The sequence below is a fragment of the Oncorhynchus keta genome, chromosome 2 (genome assembly GCF_023373465.1).
Source record: "Oncorhynchus keta strain PuntledgeMale-10-30-2019 chromosome 2, Oket_V2, whole genome shotgun sequence".
NCBI lineage: Eukaryota > Metazoa > Chordata > Actinopteri > Salmoniformes > Salmonidae > Oncorhynchus > Oncorhynchus keta.
In genome coordinates, this window is record NC_068422.1 from 44,468,390 (window position 1) to 44,487,169 (window position 18,780).

General features: G+C 44.5%; 1 protein-coding gene across 2 annotated transcripts in view; it reads left to right on the forward strand.

Annotated features, from left to right (window-relative positions):
* Positions 1-11,885, forward strand: part of LOC118401018 (ninein-like protein) — a 44,076-nt gene extending 32,191 nt beyond the window's left edge. Inside the window, exons 12-28 of one of the 2 annotated variants that reach the window (XM_035798140.2) lie at positions 197-307; positions 434-523; positions 1,123-1,267; positions 2,030-2,098; positions 2,192-2,316; positions 2,542-2,909; positions 3,177-4,616; positions 5,597-5,701; positions 5,832-5,901; positions 6,077-6,361; positions 6,669-6,782; positions 6,894-7,040; positions 7,175-7,324; positions 8,821-8,934; positions 9,257-9,466; positions 9,542-9,655; positions 9,747-11,885. In XM_035798140.2, the coding sequence (XP_035654033.1) occupies positions 197-307; positions 434-523; positions 1,123-1,267; positions 2,030-2,098; positions 2,192-2,316; positions 2,542-2,909; positions 3,177-4,616; positions 5,597-5,701; positions 5,832-5,901; positions 6,077-6,361; positions 6,669-6,782; positions 6,894-7,040; positions 7,175-7,324; positions 8,821-8,934; positions 9,257-9,466; positions 9,542-9,655; positions 9,747-9,938 (3,849 nt within the window). In that variant the 3' untranslated portion in view covers positions 9,939-11,885. The remainder of the gene's footprint in view (positions 1-196; positions 308-433; positions 524-1,122; positions 1,268-2,029; positions 2,099-2,191; positions 2,317-2,541; positions 2,910-3,176; positions 4,617-5,596; positions 5,702-5,831; positions 5,902-6,076; positions 6,362-6,668; positions 6,783-6,893; positions 7,041-7,174; positions 7,325-8,820; positions 8,935-9,256; positions 9,467-9,541; positions 9,656-9,746) is intronic. The other variant, XM_035798160.2, reaches the window with a different exon arrangement.
* The last annotated feature ends 6,895 nt before the right edge of the window (positions 11,886-18,780 follow it).

Consider the following 18,780-nt stretch of genomic DNA (forward strand, 5'->3'; position numbering starts at 1 on the left):
CCACACGCTCTGTTCACACTCCAACTAGACCCACCCGTTCATGGACAACCAACCAATGGCAGACTGCTGCTTAGCTTCTTAACAATCCGCCCGTTGTTAGTACCCCCTATTGTTTTCTATTGTGGCGTGATTATACTGTGTTGGATATCTTAAAGCGTTATCGTATCACTAAGTAACCCTCCCTCTGGGCTAACAGGAGAAAGGCCGTTTGGAGGAGGAGGGCAGTGTTCTGAAGGGGAAGCTGTCGGAGACGGAGAGAACCATCTCTAGACTGCAGAGAGACCTGGACCAGCTTCTACTAGACAAGGTGAGTGGGAGCTATGTGAGGATGGGCGTGATGCCATTCTGTGGTAACTCATCCCTCTGGTAATACTACATAGCTCACTCCCTATGAATGATTGATGACAGTTTCCGTTTTGGTTGGCTGACGCAGTTTGGGAGCCTGGATCCGAACAACACAGGACTGCTTAACCAGGAGGAGCGCTTCTCTGAGATCATCAAGGAGTTCGAGCTGCAGTGCCGGGTAAGCGAGAGAAGGAGCCAGAGAAAGTGTGTATGTGTGCTCGCGTCTGTGTTTAAAGAATCATGCCTTGCGTGGAAGCCCCGAGGGGGCCTGACTTAGCCTGGCTACCATTCTTTTTATCTAACATTCCAGTAATTTGTCAATTGACAGGACTGGTAAGGAGTGGATTGTAAGCTACAAAGACTGTTACCAAGACTAGGCTTGACCTGGTTTACCTTTCACAATTTTCCAAAGCATAGTAATTGGTTGTACAGTGCATGCATAACATTCATGATTCATGGCAAACAGATTTATTTTTGCTCACTTGCCTGTACAGAGTTGAGATGAGTTTGAGTGTATCATGACAAGCCTCTTGATTTATCCAAATGCCTCCCATTTTTGGGAACCTAGAAAGTGAAGGTGAGCGCGTGTTATTCTGGGTTCACAGAATGAGTGTTGCTGTGTGGCTTTACTAGCATGTGCACGTGGCAGTTAGTGAGGACACTGTTGACTGGTGCTGCTCTATCTCTATAGTAAGTCTGCTGTGTTTTGCTGGATGTGTTATTTATGTTTGTCTGAAGTGTCACCACTCTGCTAAATGACAAGGTTGTGTGTCACAGGCGCTGCGGGACCGGAATGACGAGTTGAACTCGGAGGTGGATTTTTTAAAGACTCAGTGGATGGGGAGGAGATCCAGACAGGAAAGGGACACATCCACACACGCCTGGTCCAGCCGACAATCACTGACTACTGAGTCAGACTCAGGTATATCCCTGTTTTCACCTGATTTCTTTTGTCTCTAGAATCTGTGTTAAGAGCATACTTAAATATAATTTCTCGTTTTCAGTCTTTACTTTGAAATGTGTACTGAACAAAAAATATAAATGCAACATGCAACAATTTCAGTTAGTTCATATAAGGAAATCGGTCAATTGAAATACATTCATTAGGCCCTAATCTATGGATTTCACGACTGGGCAGGTAGTGCAGCCATGGGTGGTCCTTGGAGGGCCCCCCACACGAGGTGAAGGAGCTGGATTTGGAGGTCCTGAGCTGGTGTGGTTACTCCCTCAACTTGACATCTGTGGCATTGTGGGTGACACAACTGCACATTTTTAAAGTGGCCTTTTGTCCCCAGCACAAGGTGCACATGTGTAATGATCATTATCAGCTTCTGGATATGCCACACCTGTCAAGTAGATGGATTATCTTGGCAAAAGAGAAACGCTCACTATCTGGGATGTAAACACATTTGTGCACAAAATTTGAGAGAAATACGCTTTGTGCGTATGGAAAATGTCTGGATTTCTTTCTTTCTTTCAGCTCATGAAACATGGGACCAATACTTTACATGTTGCGTTTTCTATTTTTGTTCCGTGTATTTATTTAGACCTACTGTATACTAAAGTGTTAACTAATGCACATACACACACCTTCTCATTCCTCCACTGCGTAGCTCTCCAGTTACACAGTTTAGCTTAAGTCACTAAACTACTCTTTACTGTAATCATGTCCATTGTGCTTCAGATGACCCGGAGATGAAGAGGGGCACATCTCCCATGTCGAGGAAAAAGCTTCAAGTGGCCGATAAGAATGGTAAGAATTGGAAATGTCAATCTTTTTTCTCTCTGTAAAAGCCCGTTGGGTGTGACTCGCACAACCTTGGTTATTTTGTTTCTGTTCCCTCAGGCCTGGGTTCTCTGGAGAGTCTGCCAGGTCTTGTTGTGAGCATTGAGACTGAGATGGCCATGGGACAGCTTAAGGAGAGGCACAGCCAGGAGGTGCAGGACCTGAAGATTGAGTTAGAGACCAAGGTAGAGAGGAGGCGTTGTGACAGACAGGCTCACGCATTTTTGTATTGTTTTGATTATCGTCTCCTATTATTTTGTTGTGAAATTAAGAGGTCCAAAATTGTAGGTAATTTGAGTGAAACTAGATGTAAAAAAAAATAATACAATTAAAAAGGAAGGTCAGTACATGGGAGGTGCATTTTTCAAATTCTGGGATATCTCTGACCCCTCATCATTCTCGCCTCAAAGGTGAACTTTTACGAGCGCAGCCTGGAGCTGATGCGGCAGAACATGGAGGTGGAGAGGAAGGACATCTCTCAGGGCTTCATGGTGGAGATCAGTGATCTGGAGGAGCAGAAGGCCCAGGTGGAGGAGCAGGTTAAGAAGCTCAGGGAGGAAGTGGAGAAGCTGCAGGCCCAGCTACAGCGCAGCTCCGGGGGCCTGGGAGGGCCAGCCTGGGGCACTGACCAGGAGAGAAGGGCCCAGCGTGAACAGGCTGAGCTGGAGCAGAACTATGCCCGGGAGATCAGTAACCTGGTCCAGGGGCTGACCTCAGAGAAGGACCAGCTGGAGGCTGAGCTGAAGCTCAGAATGGACCAGGAAGTGCTGCTCGTAAGGTGGGTGTAGCCAACTTATCTTACTCCCTTGGCCTGTATTTTGTCATTCAACTCAATTCATTTCAAGTTCACATTGTTGTATAGGTTGGCTACCTGTTTCTCATTCAAAAAATTGTAATTTTTTGTGCCAACCGTAGTCCCTACAACTTCATCCCTTTAAGTCATAACACATACACTGGACTTACAAAACAATGGTGTGTATGTGAACTGGGAATGGTGTGCAGTTTGTGTGTGTGCCTAAGTGAACAGTCTGTGCTATGTAATCAGGAAAGAGGCAGAGCAGCAGGTGTCTCAGATGAAGACACAGCAGGCCCAGCACAGCCTCATGCACCAGCTACGCTGTGAGTGCCTGCAAGAACCGGAGCAGGAGAGGCACAGGGAGAGGCTCCACAGCACAGAGAGGGTGAGTGAGGAGCAGGCCAGGATCTGCAGCCGGGCCGCTGTGGAAAGGAAGAGGCTGGAGGAGGAGCATCAGGAGGAGGTTCCGCAGCTGAAGGAGCACACAGCCAGTCTGCAAAAGCAGGCTGATCTGGCCTCTGAGTCACATATACAGCACAGTCAGTCAGAGGCTAAACTGGAAGAGACTTGCGGTCAGTGCAGTCAACTGCAGGCCAGACTGGATTTGGTTTGTGCCCAGCTAGAGGAAAGCACTGTGTCTCTGGCGTTTCATGAGACTTTGACCGAGCGCCTGACCTCTGAACAGCAAGCTGTAGAGGAGCTGGGGTTGGTGAGGGATAGAGGGAGAGCGCTCTTCAGTGAGGTGTCTCAGTTAAGCGAGGAGCTGCGTATTCTACGGTCTGAATCTGAGACACTTCTTCAGTACAAAGAAATGTTGGCAGAGAATTGCAGCCGTCTGTCCAGTGCTTTCATACAACAGCAAGTTCAACTGAGGGCCAAAGAGGAAGACACGGCGACCCTGAGGGGGGAGTTGGAGAAGGCACGGGTGGCTCTGAGAAACGAAGTTGAGCAATGCTCAAGGCAGTCTGCTGAGATGGTCTCCCTGAAGATGGACCGAGCAAAGCTGAAGGAGGAGCTGAGAAAACGCACGACAACCATTGACCGTCTGCAGTCAGATCTTGACTGTGTCACTGAGGAGTTAGACCAATGGAAGAGGGCAGAGGAGAATCTACAGGAAGCCTTGAGGCAGGAACGAACCAAGGTCACACAGGTCCAATCCACCCTGGACCTGGAGAGGGAAGAGACGGACAGTTTGAGCCAGGAGAACGTCCACTACATCCGCCTGGCAGACCAACTCTCCAACCAGATTGTAGAAATGGAAACGGAATCATCCAAACTCCGAGACCACATCCAAGAGCTGAAAGCCCAACTGAGTGAAACGTTCAACCTGGTTTCTAATCTAAGGGCCCAGCGAGAGGCCAAATCCACAGAGGTACACCACCTTGTGTCAGATATGAAGCAGATGGCAGGTCTGTTAGAGATGGCGGAAGCCCTGTCTAATAAGCACTATAGGGAAAAGGAGCTGCGGAACGCCCAGCTGGAGACCAAGGAGAGTGAGCTGCACTCCCTCAGAGGAAAAGCTGGCAGAATTGTCCAGCTCCAGCAGGCGCTGCTGTCCTCTCGGGCAGAGGTCCACGGGTTGGAGGAGGCCTTTGAGAAGGAGAAAGGCAAGATGAAGGAGCAGCTGGTGGAGATGGAGAAGCTGGTCATGGCTCTGGAGATGGTGATGGACCCTGCCAGTCCACACAGGTTTGTGACGTGCAGGCCGGTCACCAGAAATCAAACCAACCTTCGAACGACTAACCTTCACCTGCCTGATTGCAATGTTTTATTCCCCAAATATGGATGCTGAGATTTGAATGACTAATTGCAACCGACCAGCTCTCATCTGAAAGAGATCCTCACCTTTTTCTCTTCAGAAACCTTCTGTCTTGGGCCTCCCGAGTGGTGCAGTGGTCTAAGGCATTGCGTCGCAGTGCTAGAGGCGTCACTACAGATCCGGGTTTGATCCTGGGCTGTGTCGCAGTCGGCCGCGGCTGGGAGACCCCTGAGGCGGCGCACAATTGGCCCAGCATCGTCCGGGTTAGGGGAGGGTTTGGCCGGCTGAGATGTCCTTGTCCCATCACGCTCTAGCGACTCCTTGTGGCGGCTGGGTGCATGCACGCTGACTTCAGGTTGCCAGCTGAACAGTGTTTCCTCCGACACATTGGTGCGGCTGGCTTCCGGGATCAGTGTGTCAAGAAGCAGTGCGGCTTGGCGGGTCGTGTTTCGGAGGACGCATGGCTCTCGACCTTCGCCTCTCCCGAGTCCGTACAGGAGTTGCAGCAATGGGACAAGACCGTACCAATTGGATACCATAAAATTAGGGAGAAAAAAGGGGTAAAAAGTACATTTAAAAATAATAATAATAAAAAACTGACTTCAACCATTTCTACACCTCCAACATCAAACTGTCTGGAATGCATTAACAATTTACTATCTCTAACGGAATGGTTTTCACCTAGGTGTGCATGCTCGTAGATTTCATTTGTGTGAATAACATTTGTATCATTTGAATGTTTACCTGTCTAATCCCGTGTCCATTTTACTTCACCACAGAAGTGCATTGATTTCACCCAGTTTTATTTGGAACCGAAATGTTAGCGTCAAATTGTAAATTCTTCCCTGAAATTATTACTCAGAAAAATGCATTTGAGGAGAAACTCACATCTCAACTATTTCAACGCTAGATCTCAGCTAGACAAGGTCAACTGTGAGAACAGTGCACTGAAGGACAGATTGGCCATGTTACAGCAGGATGTCCAGAGACTTGAGGTGGAGATTATCCAGAAGAAGTAAGTTGATCCATCAGTAATGTCGCTGTGAGAAAATGCTCAATTCAGATAGGGCTTACAAATGTCATATTTAAGCTTTATCCTGTCTACACGGCATTGAACCATTCCTTTCCATCTTTGATTCCATCAGAAAGAAACTGGACAAAGTGGAGCAGGAACATGAGAAGAACAGGGAGGAGCAGGAGAGGCATTGCAAAGAGGTTTGTTTTCAAAAGTTTTTTTGTTTCCATTTTACCATAATCACCCTGCATAGTTCAACTGACCCTTTCAGCCTTATAGATTTTCATAGCCTACATTTGATCAATGGACACATGAACATTCTCAATGACCCAAGACCCAGTTTGATGAGCCCTTCCTCGCTCCCCTCCCGCTCAGAACGCCAAATACCGTGAGGAGCTCCTGGACATGAGCGCCCGGAACCTGCAGCTGAGCAACGAAAACGCGGAGTTGAGTTCCCGTCTCCGTGGCGACCAGGGGGCAGTCCAGATGCTGACAGAGCGGCTGGCGCAGGTGTCCCAGGAGCAGGAGGAGGGGGCGGCCGCAGCCAGGCAGCTCCAGGAGACCTCCACCCAGCTGGAGAGGGAGAGGTTCCACCTGCAGGCAGCCTGGCAGCATGACAAGGAGCTGCTGGAGAGAGAGCTCTACACCACCAAGGAAAAGGTATATATGGGTGACCTTTGGGACAGAACAATAATTATATATATTTATCACACACACACACACAGTACCAGTCAAAAGTTTGAGTACGCAAACCCACGAGCCACTGCGGCCCCTCGTGATGTGTTCCGTTTGAGTTTCTCTTATCAAAGTTGACCATCCCTGGTCTTGATACAAAGTTTGGTCTAAATTGTGAAGAATGTAAGCCAATTTCTTGTTCAGCATTTTTTTTTTTTAAACACATTTTGATCGTCTAGCTAACGGGTCTGATTAATGAACCTTGGTTCTTGAATGTTTTGTTTGTTCTTAGCTCCAACGTTTGTCAGAGGTGGAGTCCTCGCTGACCAGCCTGACCCTGAAGCACCAGTGGCTGGAGCAGGATAAGGAGAGGCTTCTGAGGGAGGCAGAGGAGAGGACCCATAAAGTGAGAGAAGGATCTACTTGGCTATAGCATCTCTGTTGGGGGGAGGCTTGTCATCTTCCAAGTACTAAATGCTAGGTTTCCTCTGACTATGTATGAATGTTTTGTTTACAGGTTGAGATGCTCCAGGATTCTCTTCGCTCCGTGGACTCCCAGACAGAGCTGCTTCGTTCCAAACTCCAGGCTGTGGGTCAGGTGAAGACTGATCAGGACCAGGAAGTTGCCAACCACCAGAGGATGTTGCAGGAGGCCCAGGACAAGGTGGGTGACATCCCGACGATGAAAACGCTTAGAAATATCGCCTCACTTTTTGCTGCTCCTGAATTTGCTCTTTAATATAGAGTATTGATACAACAGCTCTTTGACGGACTTGATTGTTGTGTGCTGATCATCAGGTAAAGGAGCTGGAGGCCAGCATGGGCAGGCTGAGTAGGGAGAAGGAGCAGCTGCATCTGGCCCAGAAACATCATGAGGAGGCCGCCACCATGGCCCTACAGGAGGAGTGCCAGAGCCTGCGCCTTCGAAACCAGGAGCTGCTCCACGAGGTAGGACTATGTCACTTGCTCCTGAAGCTATTCTTCCTTGTTCAACAACATATAACACTGAGGCAGTTGATGTGATGGGCAGTAAGTTAACATAGTAGCACAGATAGGAGACAGATGTCTCACCGGCTGTATAAATCTGAAGCATCGGTTTAGCACTTCTTCTCGCCATCAAATCTGGAGATTGAGAGGAAGTCCAGTGGGAGAAGACGGCGTTAGATGGGACTTGGCCAACATTCTGCAAATGTTCTCATTGATGAAACATTCGATCTCAATTAATTTCTGCTCCCAAAACTAGAATCTGTTAATGAGAGGGGGCCAAGTTTTGTAGACTTGACCATTTCTAAAAGTAAAAAAAAATGACATTTAGGAGTGCAAGGGCGAATTGAGTTATTAGGCTTTTCCCTAATGACACTATGCAAATGCATGCTATTACGCACCAATGAGATCTTGCTGGCTCGTGCTTGGCTCTCTACCTCCTTGCTTTTTCAGCCCATTATGCTTCGCTTGCTCTCGATTGGAAACAACACCGGGGGTGTATCTTGGATCACCAGTGATGTTCCCTCAAAGCTGCGCGCGGCCGCGCACCTCCTCTAGGACTGCGGTGCAGAAGAAATGCCGGGCCCCGCAGACGAATCAACATTATATCCGTTTTTTAATGCAACAAATCAAAGCAAATGAGTCTGGTTTTTGTAGGCAGAGGCAGAACACTACAGGGTAGCCCACGAGCTGTCTTTCAATCCCCTGCGAGTGAATGCACGTTCAGTTCAGATGTGCACATTTGTTGATATTCTTTGCTAGTTAGCGAGTTATTAGCCCAGTTATAGATGAGTATAGGTCAGCAATGGGGAGTTACTGCTTCCTACAAGAGAGCAAAACGTGTCGGCTACATTTCAATCTGTCTTTGAAAAGCCAGTCCGGTAAGAAGCGTATGTCGTAATAAAAAGGGGCAATAAGCCAATATGGAGGCTAGCCCTTTGCATTGTCTTATTCTCTGTATAGTAATAATAATACTTTTGATTTTGTAAAGTGTTTTTTTTGTGTCATATAACACAATGCAATTTACAGTCACCTATTTGGCCCATGGTGTTGAAGACCAAGTAAAAAAATAATGAATTAATGTCAAGTCCTTCGTAATGTACTTTTTTAAGTCTCATGCAATATAGGCTGCATTGAACACCACATTTAGGCTACTGACCTATATCATAGAAGCCTATTTCTATGTGAAAATGTTATGGGATTTGCTCTTTTGTGTTGTTGGTAGGCCTACATTATGCCTATTGGCTATTGTCTAAAACTGTAAGGGTACAGCCTCAGTGTTCACTATTAAATGCACGCTGGAAGTTGCACCAAATTCTCACCACGTTCAAGTTTCCGCAAACAAGAGCTAAAAGTTGTTCAGTGCCCCAAAAAATGTGAGGGAACATTGGTGACCAGTGTCTTTGGTAGTCTTTCTGAAATGTAGGTTGAAGTTCACGGTTGTGCTTTGTTTCCTTCAGGTGTGTCAGCTGCAGGGCCAAGACTTCGAGGTACAGAGTCTGACCCAGGAGTGCCTGACTATGAAGAGCAAACAGGCACAACTGGAGGCTGCTTGGGCGGAGGCACAGGACCAGGTGGTTACGCCACACATTTTGGTCAAAACATTTATCAATTTACTTTTGCTGAGGCACCAAATCTCTAAACTGAAAGCAGGTTTGCCAATTTAAACTCAAATTAAGCAACTAACACCATGGTCCACGTTTGCACTAATCCTCCCCCTCAGGCTTGTGAAAGTTTAGGCTAATTCCTTTCATGAAAATGTCCAAACTCCATTCTTATGTCCTATTGAGTCTATCAGCATGTTTGAGGGGATCCGTTTGAGCAAGAATAGTTTGGGATGCAAATCTGACTACAATGTAGTCGATGCTCAAGCACAGTTTTTTTTTTTTTGTGCAGGCACTGCGGGCAGAGACAGCCTTGACCCTGGCCCAGGTCCAGCATGCCCAGCAGCTGCAGCAGTTCAGGGAGCAGGCAGGACTGGGGTCTAGGGAGCAGCTGGCACACCTCCAGGCCCAGCTGGCAGAGGAGCGGCGCAGGGGGCAGCAGCTGGAGGAGACCCTCCGCACACAGGCCCAGCAAGCCAGTGCCCAGATGGGCCTGCAGCAGGTACTTTACTGCACCACAGGAAATGTGTATGATGTTGACATGGTCTAAATGCTCTCTCTCTCTGTTGGTGCTCAGGAGCAATATGAAAAGGTGATGGGGGACATGCAGGAGAGGATGGAGGAGGTGGAGACCAAGCTGAAGAGTGTGCGCATGATTCTGCAGGAGAAGGTCAACCAGCTGAAGGAGCAGGTCAGTTTACCGTTCATATGAGACAATCAGCAGAGTCAGAGAAACATGTCCTGAAAATCTGACTATTTAATTGTCCCTTTCCCTCCCACAGCTGGCGAAGAATGCCAAGTCGGACATCATGCTGAAGGACCTGTATGTGGAGAACTCCCAGCTGATGAAGGCACTGCAGGTCACTGAGCAGCGGCAGAAGACTGCTGAGAAAAAGAACTTCATCTTAGAGGAGAAGATTACAGCCCTCAACAAGCTCCTTCGTAAGATCGCCCCTACCTCTCTCTCGGCGTAGGAGTTCCCTACTACTCAGAACAATGCTACTCCCCAAACTACGTTGACATTTGTGAAACCGTTTCCTTCCCTTAACCTTAGTATAGGGATGACTGCCCATGCTTAATGTGGCAAGTGGTCCACAATATGATTTTGTACACTCTTACAAAATCACTGTGCTACACCTTCCTCTTGGGATGGTGGGTTTGACTGCACAGGTTGTGGGTAAGTGGAACAGAACGTTAACTATTTTCAGCTACTAGGGTAATATGCATGACTCGTTTTTGTGTGTATATAAAATATATATTTTTATTTTATTATATTGAGATTAACGCGAGACCCTTTTTTTGTGATGGTCGATCAGAAGTTTCTATGAAGTATTCTCTCTGTAGAGGCAGGTAGTCTGTTAGGTTATTTGAAGGTAACGAACAGACTATCCTCCAGCATCATGCTGTGTTGGTAGGTCTGAGCGTCAATTATATGTTTTAATGTATAAATAACATTCCAGTTTGATCACCAAACACACTCCATTAAAGTACTTAACTTTACGTTTTGGTCTGTCTGCGATGAATGGTACTGTAAGCGTAAAGCTGAAACCTCTCTTAGTCACACAAAATGAATCACAGAAATGGTTTAGCTACTTGTTTAATAAAATTATTTATGGTATTTTTAAAGTATCAACCAAAAGCGCAGTACAGTATTTACAAATGTAAAGTTTTGATACACATGCCCTTTTTATAAAATTTTACAAAAATGTTCAACCCTGATGCACTGCTGTACAGTCAACCTTTTGAGTACTAAAAAAGGTTGTTTGGACAATGTATTTAGGTAATTATTGTAAAAACACTAACATGCCAGCTGTGGATTTGTCATGCACTACACAATCAATGTAAAACAAAACTGACCAAGTAATACATGTCCTCGTGCTAAGTATGTATTAAGTATTGTTTTTAAAGCACTTTTTCAAAATGGCATGACCTGAAGCAATTGTATCACTCAATATGTAATCCTCTCTGCCGAAACAAAGGTATGGTATTTGATCCAAGACGTGATATGCTCCAAGACTCCCTTGCGAATCAACTGCTCACACTTCCATTTTGGCAAAGTGCTGTTGAGTTTGAGTGTTAATCATGTTCATTGCCTTACAAAACACATACACAGAACAAAAATATAAACGCAACATGAACACGTTTTTCATGAGCTGAAAAAGCTTCATGCCCAAAAAGTGTATTTCCAATTTTGTGCACAAGTTTGTTTACATTCCTGTTAGTGAGCATTTCTCCTTTGCCAAGATAATCCATCCACTTGACAGGTGTGGCATATCAAGAAGCTGATTAAACAGCATGATCATTACGCCTGAGACAAGCCACCCGGACAGCTGATGAAACTCTGGGATTGCACAACTGAAGAATTTCTACTGTCAGAAACCATCTCAGGGAAGGTCATCTTCGTGCATGTCGTCAGGGTCTTGACCTGACTGCAGTTCAGCGTTGTAACTGACTTCAGTGTTCAAATGCACACCTTCGATGGCCACTGATACGGTGGAAAAGTGTGCTCTTCACGGATGAATCCCGATTTCAACTGTACTGGGCAAAAGGCAGACAGTGTGTATGTCGTGTGGGTTTGCTAATGTCATTGGTATAAAGTACTTTTAAGTATTTTTACTGAAGTAGTTTTGGGGGGTGTCTGTACTTTACTATTTATATTTTTGACAACTTTCACTTCACTACATTTATCAAGAAAATTATGTACTTTTTACTATTTTCCCTTGCACCCAAAAGTACTAGTTACATTTTGGATGCTTAGCAGGACAGGAAAATGGTCTAATTCACACACTTATCAAGAGAATATCCCTCGTCAGCCCTACTGCCTCGGATCTGGCAGACTCACGAAACACACTTGGTTTGTAAATGTCTTGAGTGTTGGAGCATGCTCCTGGCTATCCGTCAATAAAAAACAAATGGTGCTGTCTGGTTTGCTTAATTTAAGGAATTTTACATTTTTATGCTTTTGATACTTAAGAATATTTTAGCAATTACATTTACTTTTGATACTTAAGTATATTTAAAACCAAATACTTTTTAGACTTTGACTCAAGTAGGATTTTACTGGGTAACTTTCACTTTCTAAGTTAACTTCAAATCAAATTGATTTATATAGCCCTTCTTACATCAGCTGATATCTCAAAGTGCTGTACAGAAACCCAGCCTAAAACCCCAAACCGCAAGCAATGCAGGTGTAGAGGCACGGTGGCTAGGAAAAACTCCCTAGAAAGGCCAAAACCTAGGAAGAAACCTAGAGAGGAACCAGGCTATGAGCGGTGGCCAGTCCTCTTCTGGCTGTGCCAGGTGGAGATTATAACAGAACATGGACAAAATGTTCATAAATGACCAGCATGGTGAAATAATAATAATCACAGTAGTTGTCGAGGGTGCAGCAAGTCAGCACCTTCAGGAGTAAATGTCAGTTGGCTTTTTATAGCCGATCATTAAGAGTATTTCTACTGCTCCTGCGTTCCCTAGAGAGTTGAAAACAGCAAGTCTGGGACAGGTCAGGGTTCCATAGTCGCAGGCAGAACAGTTGAAACTGGAGCAGCAGCACGGCCAGGTGGACTGGGGACAGCAAGGAGTCATCATGCCAGGTAGTCCTGAGGCATGGTCCTCCGAGAGAAAGAAAGAGCATACTTAAATTCACACAGGACACCGGATAAGACAGAAGTACTCCACATATAACAGACTGACCCGAGCCCCCCAACACAAACTACTGCAGCATAAATACTGGAGGCTGAGACAGTGTGGCCCCATCTGATGATACCCCCAAACAGGCAGGATATAACCCCACCCACTTTGCCAAAGCACAGCGCCCACACCACTGGAGGGATGTCTTCAACCACCAACTTACCATCCTGAGACAAGGCCGAGTATTGCCCACAAAGATCTCCTCCAGGGCACAACCCAGACAGGAAGATCACATCAGTGACTCAACCTACTCAAGTGACGCACCCCTCCTTGGGACGGCATGGAAGAGCACCAGTAAGCCAGTGACTCAGCCCCTGTAGTAGGGTTAGAGGCAGAGAATCCCAGTGGAGAGAGGGGAACTGGCCAGGCAGAGACAACAAGGGCGGTTCATTGCTCCAGAGCCTTTCCGTTCACCTTCAGACTACACTCAATCATATGACCCACTGAAGAGATGAGTCTTCAGTAAAGACTTAAAGGTTGAGACTGAATCTGCGTCTCTCACATGGGTAGGCAGACCATTCCATAAAAATGTAGTTCTATAGGAGAAAGCCCTGCCTCCAGCTGTTCGCATAGAAATTCTAGGGACAATTAGGAGGCCTGGGTCTTGTGCCTGTAGCGTACGTGTAGGTACTGTATGTACGGCAGGACCAAATTGGAAAGATAGGTAGGAGCAACCCCATGTAATGCTTTGTAGGTTAGCAGTAAAACCTTGAAATCAGCCCATGCCTTAACAGGAAGCCCGTGTAGGGAGGCTAGTACTGGAGTAATATGCTCAAATTATTTGGTTCTTGTCAGGATTCTAGCAGCCGTATTTAGCACTAACTGAAGATTATTTAGTGCTTTATCCAGGTAGCTGGAAAGTAGAGCATTGCAGTAGTTTAACCTAGAAGTAACAAAAGCATGGATTCATTTTTCTGCATCATTTTTGGACAATGTTTCTGATTTTTGCAATGTTACAGAGATGGAAAAAAGCTGTCCTTGAAACAGTCTAACGCCAGAGTAACGCCAAGGTCCTTCACAGTTTTATTTTAGACGACTGTACAACCATCAAGATTAATTTATTAATTGATTCAACAGAATATCTCTTTGTTTCTTGGGACCTAGAACAAGCATCTCTGTTTTGTCCGAGTTTAAAAGTAGAAAGTTTGCAGCCATCCACTTCCATATGTCTGAAACACAGGCTTCTAGCGAGGTCAATTTTGGGGCTTCACCATGTTTGATTGAAATGTACAGCTGTGTGTCATCCGCATAGCAGTGAAAGTTAATATTATGTTTTCGAATGACATCGCCAAGAGGTAAAATATATAGTGAAAGCAATAGTGGTCCTAAAACGGAACCTTGAGGAACACCGAAATTTACAGTTGATTTGTCAGAGGACAAACCATTCACAGAGACAGATTCATATCTTTCCGACAGATAAGATCTAAACCAGGCCAGAACTTGTCCGTGTAGACCAATTTGGGTTTCCAATCTCTCCAAAAGAATGTTGTGAACGATGGTATCAAAAGCAACACTAAGGTCTAGGAGCACGAGGACAGATGCAGAGCCTCGGTCTGACGACATTAAAAGCTAATTTACCACCTTCACAAGTGCAGTCTCAGTGCTATGATGGGGTCTAAAACCAGACTGAAGCATACATTGTTTGTCTTCAGGAAGGCTGTGAGTTGCTGCACAACATCTTTTTCTGAAATTTTGAGAAGAATGGAAGATTCGACATAGGCCGATAGTTTTTTTATATTTTCTGGGTCAAGGTTTGGCTTTTTCAAGAGAGGCTTTATTACTGCCACTTTTAGTGAATTTGGTACACATTCGGTGGATAGAGAGCCGTTTATTATGTTCAACATAGGAGGGCCAAGCACAGGAAGCAGCTCTTTCGATAGTTTAGTTGGAATAGGGTCCAGTATGCAGCTTGAAGGTTTAGAGGCCATGATTATTTTCATCATTGTGTCAAGAGATATAGTACTAAAACACTTGAGTGTCTCTCTTGATCCTAGGTCCTGGCAGAGTTGTGCAGACTCAGGACAACTGAGCTTTGGAGGAATACCCAGATTTAAAGAGGAGTCTGTGATTTGCTTTCTAATGATCATGATCTTTTCCTCAAAGAAGTTCATGAATTTATTACTGCTGAAGTGAAAGCAATCCTCTCTTGGGGAATGCTGATTTTTAGTTAGCTTTGGGACAGTATCAAAAATACATTTCAGATTGTTCTTATTTTCCTCAGTTAAGTTGGAAAAATAGGATGATTGAGCAGCAGTGAGGGCTCTTCGATACTGCACGGTACTGTCTTTCCAAGGTAGTCGGAAGACTTCCAGTTTGGTGTGGCGCCATTTCCATTCCAATTGTCTGGAAGGATGCGTCAGAACTAGGGTATTTTCTGTATACCAGGGAGCTAGTTTCTTATGACAAATGTTTTTAGTTTTTAGGGGTGCAACTGCATCTAGGGTATTGCTCAAGGTTAAATTGAGTTCCTCAGTTAGGTGGTTAACTGATTGTTGTCCTCTGATGTCCTTGGGTAGGCAGAGGGAGTCTGGAATCTTTGGGTTGTCTGAGAATTTATAGCACGACTTTTGATGCTCCGTGGTTGGGGTCTGAGCTGATTATTTGTTGCAATTGCAAACATAATAAAATGGTGGTCCGATAGTCCAGGATTATGAGGAAAAACATTAACATCCACAACATTTATTCCATGGGACAAAACTAGGTCCAGAGTATGACTGTGACAGTGAGTAGGCCCAGAGACATGTTGGAGTCAATGATGGCTCCGAAAGCCTTTTGGAGTGGGTCTGTGGACTTTTCCATGTGAATATTAAAATCACCAAAAATTTGAATATTATCTGCTATGACTACAAGGTCCGATAGGAATTCAGGGAACTCATTAAGGAATGCTGTATATGGCCCAGGAGGCCTGTAAACAGTAGCTATAAAAAGTGATTGATTAGGCTGCATAGATTTCATGACTAGAAGCTCAAAAGACGAAAACGTCATTATTCTCTTTGTAAATTGAAATTTGTAAATGTTAGCAACACCTACGCCTTTGCGGGATGCACGGGGGATATGGTCACTAGCGTAACCAGGAGGTAAGGCCTCATTTAACACAGCAAATTCATCAGGCTTAAGCCATGTATCAGTCAGGCCAATCACATCAGGATTATGATTAGTGATTAGTTCATTGACTTTAACTACCTTTGAAGTGAGGGATCTAACATTAAGTAGCCCTATTTTGAGATGTGAAGTATCACGATCTCTTTCAATAATGGCAGGAATGGAGGAGGTCTTTATCCTAGTGAGATTGCTAAATATGATTTTGCAGGGAATTGGAAAATGCTGTCGTACACGTCGATACAGAGCATCCCAAACATGCTCAATGGGTGAACTCCCCCTAACTTTAATTTTACTCTGGTATGACAATTGGGTACATTTCCCACCACTGGCTGATGTCAATGTTGTGAACAGAGAGCCTAATGGTGGCAGTGGGGTTATGGTATGAGCAGGCATAAACTATGGACAACAAACACAATTGCATTTATTATCGATGGCAATTTCATTGCACAGTAATACCGTGACGAGATCCTGAGGCCCATTGTAGTGCCATTCATCCGCCGCCATCACCTCATATTTCAGAATGATAATGACAAGTATCTGTACCCAATTCCTGGAAGATGACAATGTCCCAGTTCTTCCATGGCCTGCATACTCACCAGGCATGTCACCCATTGAGCATGTTTGGGATGCTCTGTTTGCATACACAGCATGTTCCAATTCTCTGCAAAATCCAGATACTTAGCACATCCATTGAAGAGGAATGGGACAACATTCCTTAGACCACAATCAACAGCCTGATCAACTATATGGAAGGAGATGTGTCGAGCTACATTAGGCAAGTGGTGGTCACACCAGATACTGACTGGTTTTCTGATCCACGACCCTATCTTTTTTAAGGGATCTGTGACCAACAGATTTCCAGTTGTGAAATCCATAGACTAGGACCTAATGAATTTATTTCAATTGACTGATTTCCTAATATCAACTGGAACTCTGAAATTGCTGCATTTATATTTTTGTTCAATGTATATACTGATGGTTTTCACATGTCTAGTAAGGTTATGGGTTTATGGGTTATGGGTTTTGCACATACCTGACTGTTTTTCTTCAAAAGAATGACAGTCCGTCATCTATTTCAAACTCGACCATGATCTTTTAAACAACGCACCTATGGAGAGAAATACATTTGGTGATCAACAACCTAAATGGCAAGAGAGTAAAAACGATAGAAGGTTCCAATACCTACAACTAGCAAGGAAAATCATCTATGTTGATCAAGTGTGTGTGTGTGTGTGTGCTATAGTTTGAATAGATTGATACATATAATGACGAAGGGCCCGATTCAGATTTAGGAAATGTACGCATTTTCTAGGCACTTCTCAGTAGTTGCTATTCAGACTTACCAAATGCTGGCGCGTAATGCGCTCTATAGGTGTGTCTACCTTGCAAGCACTGAATAAATGTATTTCAACCTCTGAAAACCCTCCCACTAGCTGTCCAACAGATTTGTGGAGTTTTCATTCAATAGGGTTTTCAGTACATTTATTTTAAGCCATCCCTTTAAATACGGTGTACCTTTAATTCGAATTTTGTCGACAGATTCGCTAGAATACGTATAGAAAATGGGTTCAGAATATAGTGATCAATGAAAGAAATCCATTTAAATGTAAACATTTTCGTCTCCATTTCAGCACTAATTAGTAAATAAAAAAATTAAAATATTGTAGATTATTTAGGCAAATATTAGGGTTCGGAAAGTATGTATGAAAAACAGGTTTGGAGAGCCTTTACGCACACAATATATTGAGAAATCAAAATAGTGGTTTGGTTCATCCTGAAAGTTGATATTCAAGTTCAATCCGTGGGGGAAAAGTGTCAAATAGGGGTTGAACAATAGTCCTACTAATCTATTCTAATCCTCACTCATCATGGAACTGTATGACAGCGGTCCAGTCATTGTGAACCGTGCGCCAGGCTCCAGGTTTAAACTGCTATGTGTGGACTATGAGCTCTATGAGACTATGAGTTCCATAATGATTCAAAATAGGCTACATGTCCCAAAATGATGTTAGCCTAATATGATCCACTAATGCTAGCGACCCTCAGGAACTACTACATGGATGTGACCGAGGAAAGAAAGGTAAACGGAATTGAATGGACTGATGCAAAATGTAGGCTACAAATGAAAGGAAACTAACACTAAAGTGACAGTTATAAAGGTATGTGGGTTGCTGACGGTGGTTCCCGATAGTGGCTAATTAACATGCTACACAAATTGTAAAATTTAACTGAGATTTAACCATTCTAAAGCGCATACATTAAGTCAGCAGATTCGGACCTACATACCGTGCCTTCGGAAAGTATTCAGACCCCTTGACATTTTCCACATTTACCTATGTTACAGCCTTATTCAAAAAATGGATTAACTTAAAAAATGTCCTCTGCAATCTACACACAATACCCCACAATGACAAAGCAAAAACAGTTAAGACATTTTAGCAAAATGTATTAAAGATTAAAAAAACAGATACCTTATTTACATAAATATTCAGACCCCTTGCTACAGTATGAGACTCAAAATTGAGCTCAGGTGCATCCTGTTTCCATTGATCATCCTTGATTCTTTCACCTGTGGTAAATTGAGTTGATTGGACATGATTTGGAAAGGCACACACCTGTTTATATAAGATCCCACAGTTGACAGTGCATGTCAGAGCAAAAACTGAGCTATGAGGTTGAAGGAGTTGTCCGTAGAGTGCCAAGACAGGATTGTGGGGAAGGGTATCAAACTTCTACAGCATTGAAAGTCCAAGAACACGGTGGCCTCCATCATTGTTAAATGGAAGAAGTTTGGAACCACCAAGACTCTTCCTAGAGCTGGCCAACTGGCCAAACTGAGCAATCGGGGGAGAAGGGCCTTGGTCAGGGAGGTGACTAAGAACCTGATGTTCACTCTGACGGAGCTCTAGAGCTGACGTGTGTAGTGTTGATTCGTCCGCATACATAGCCACACTGGCTTTACTCAAGGCCAGTGGAATGTCAGAAGTAAAGATTGAAAAAAGTAAGGAGCCTCGACAGCTGCCA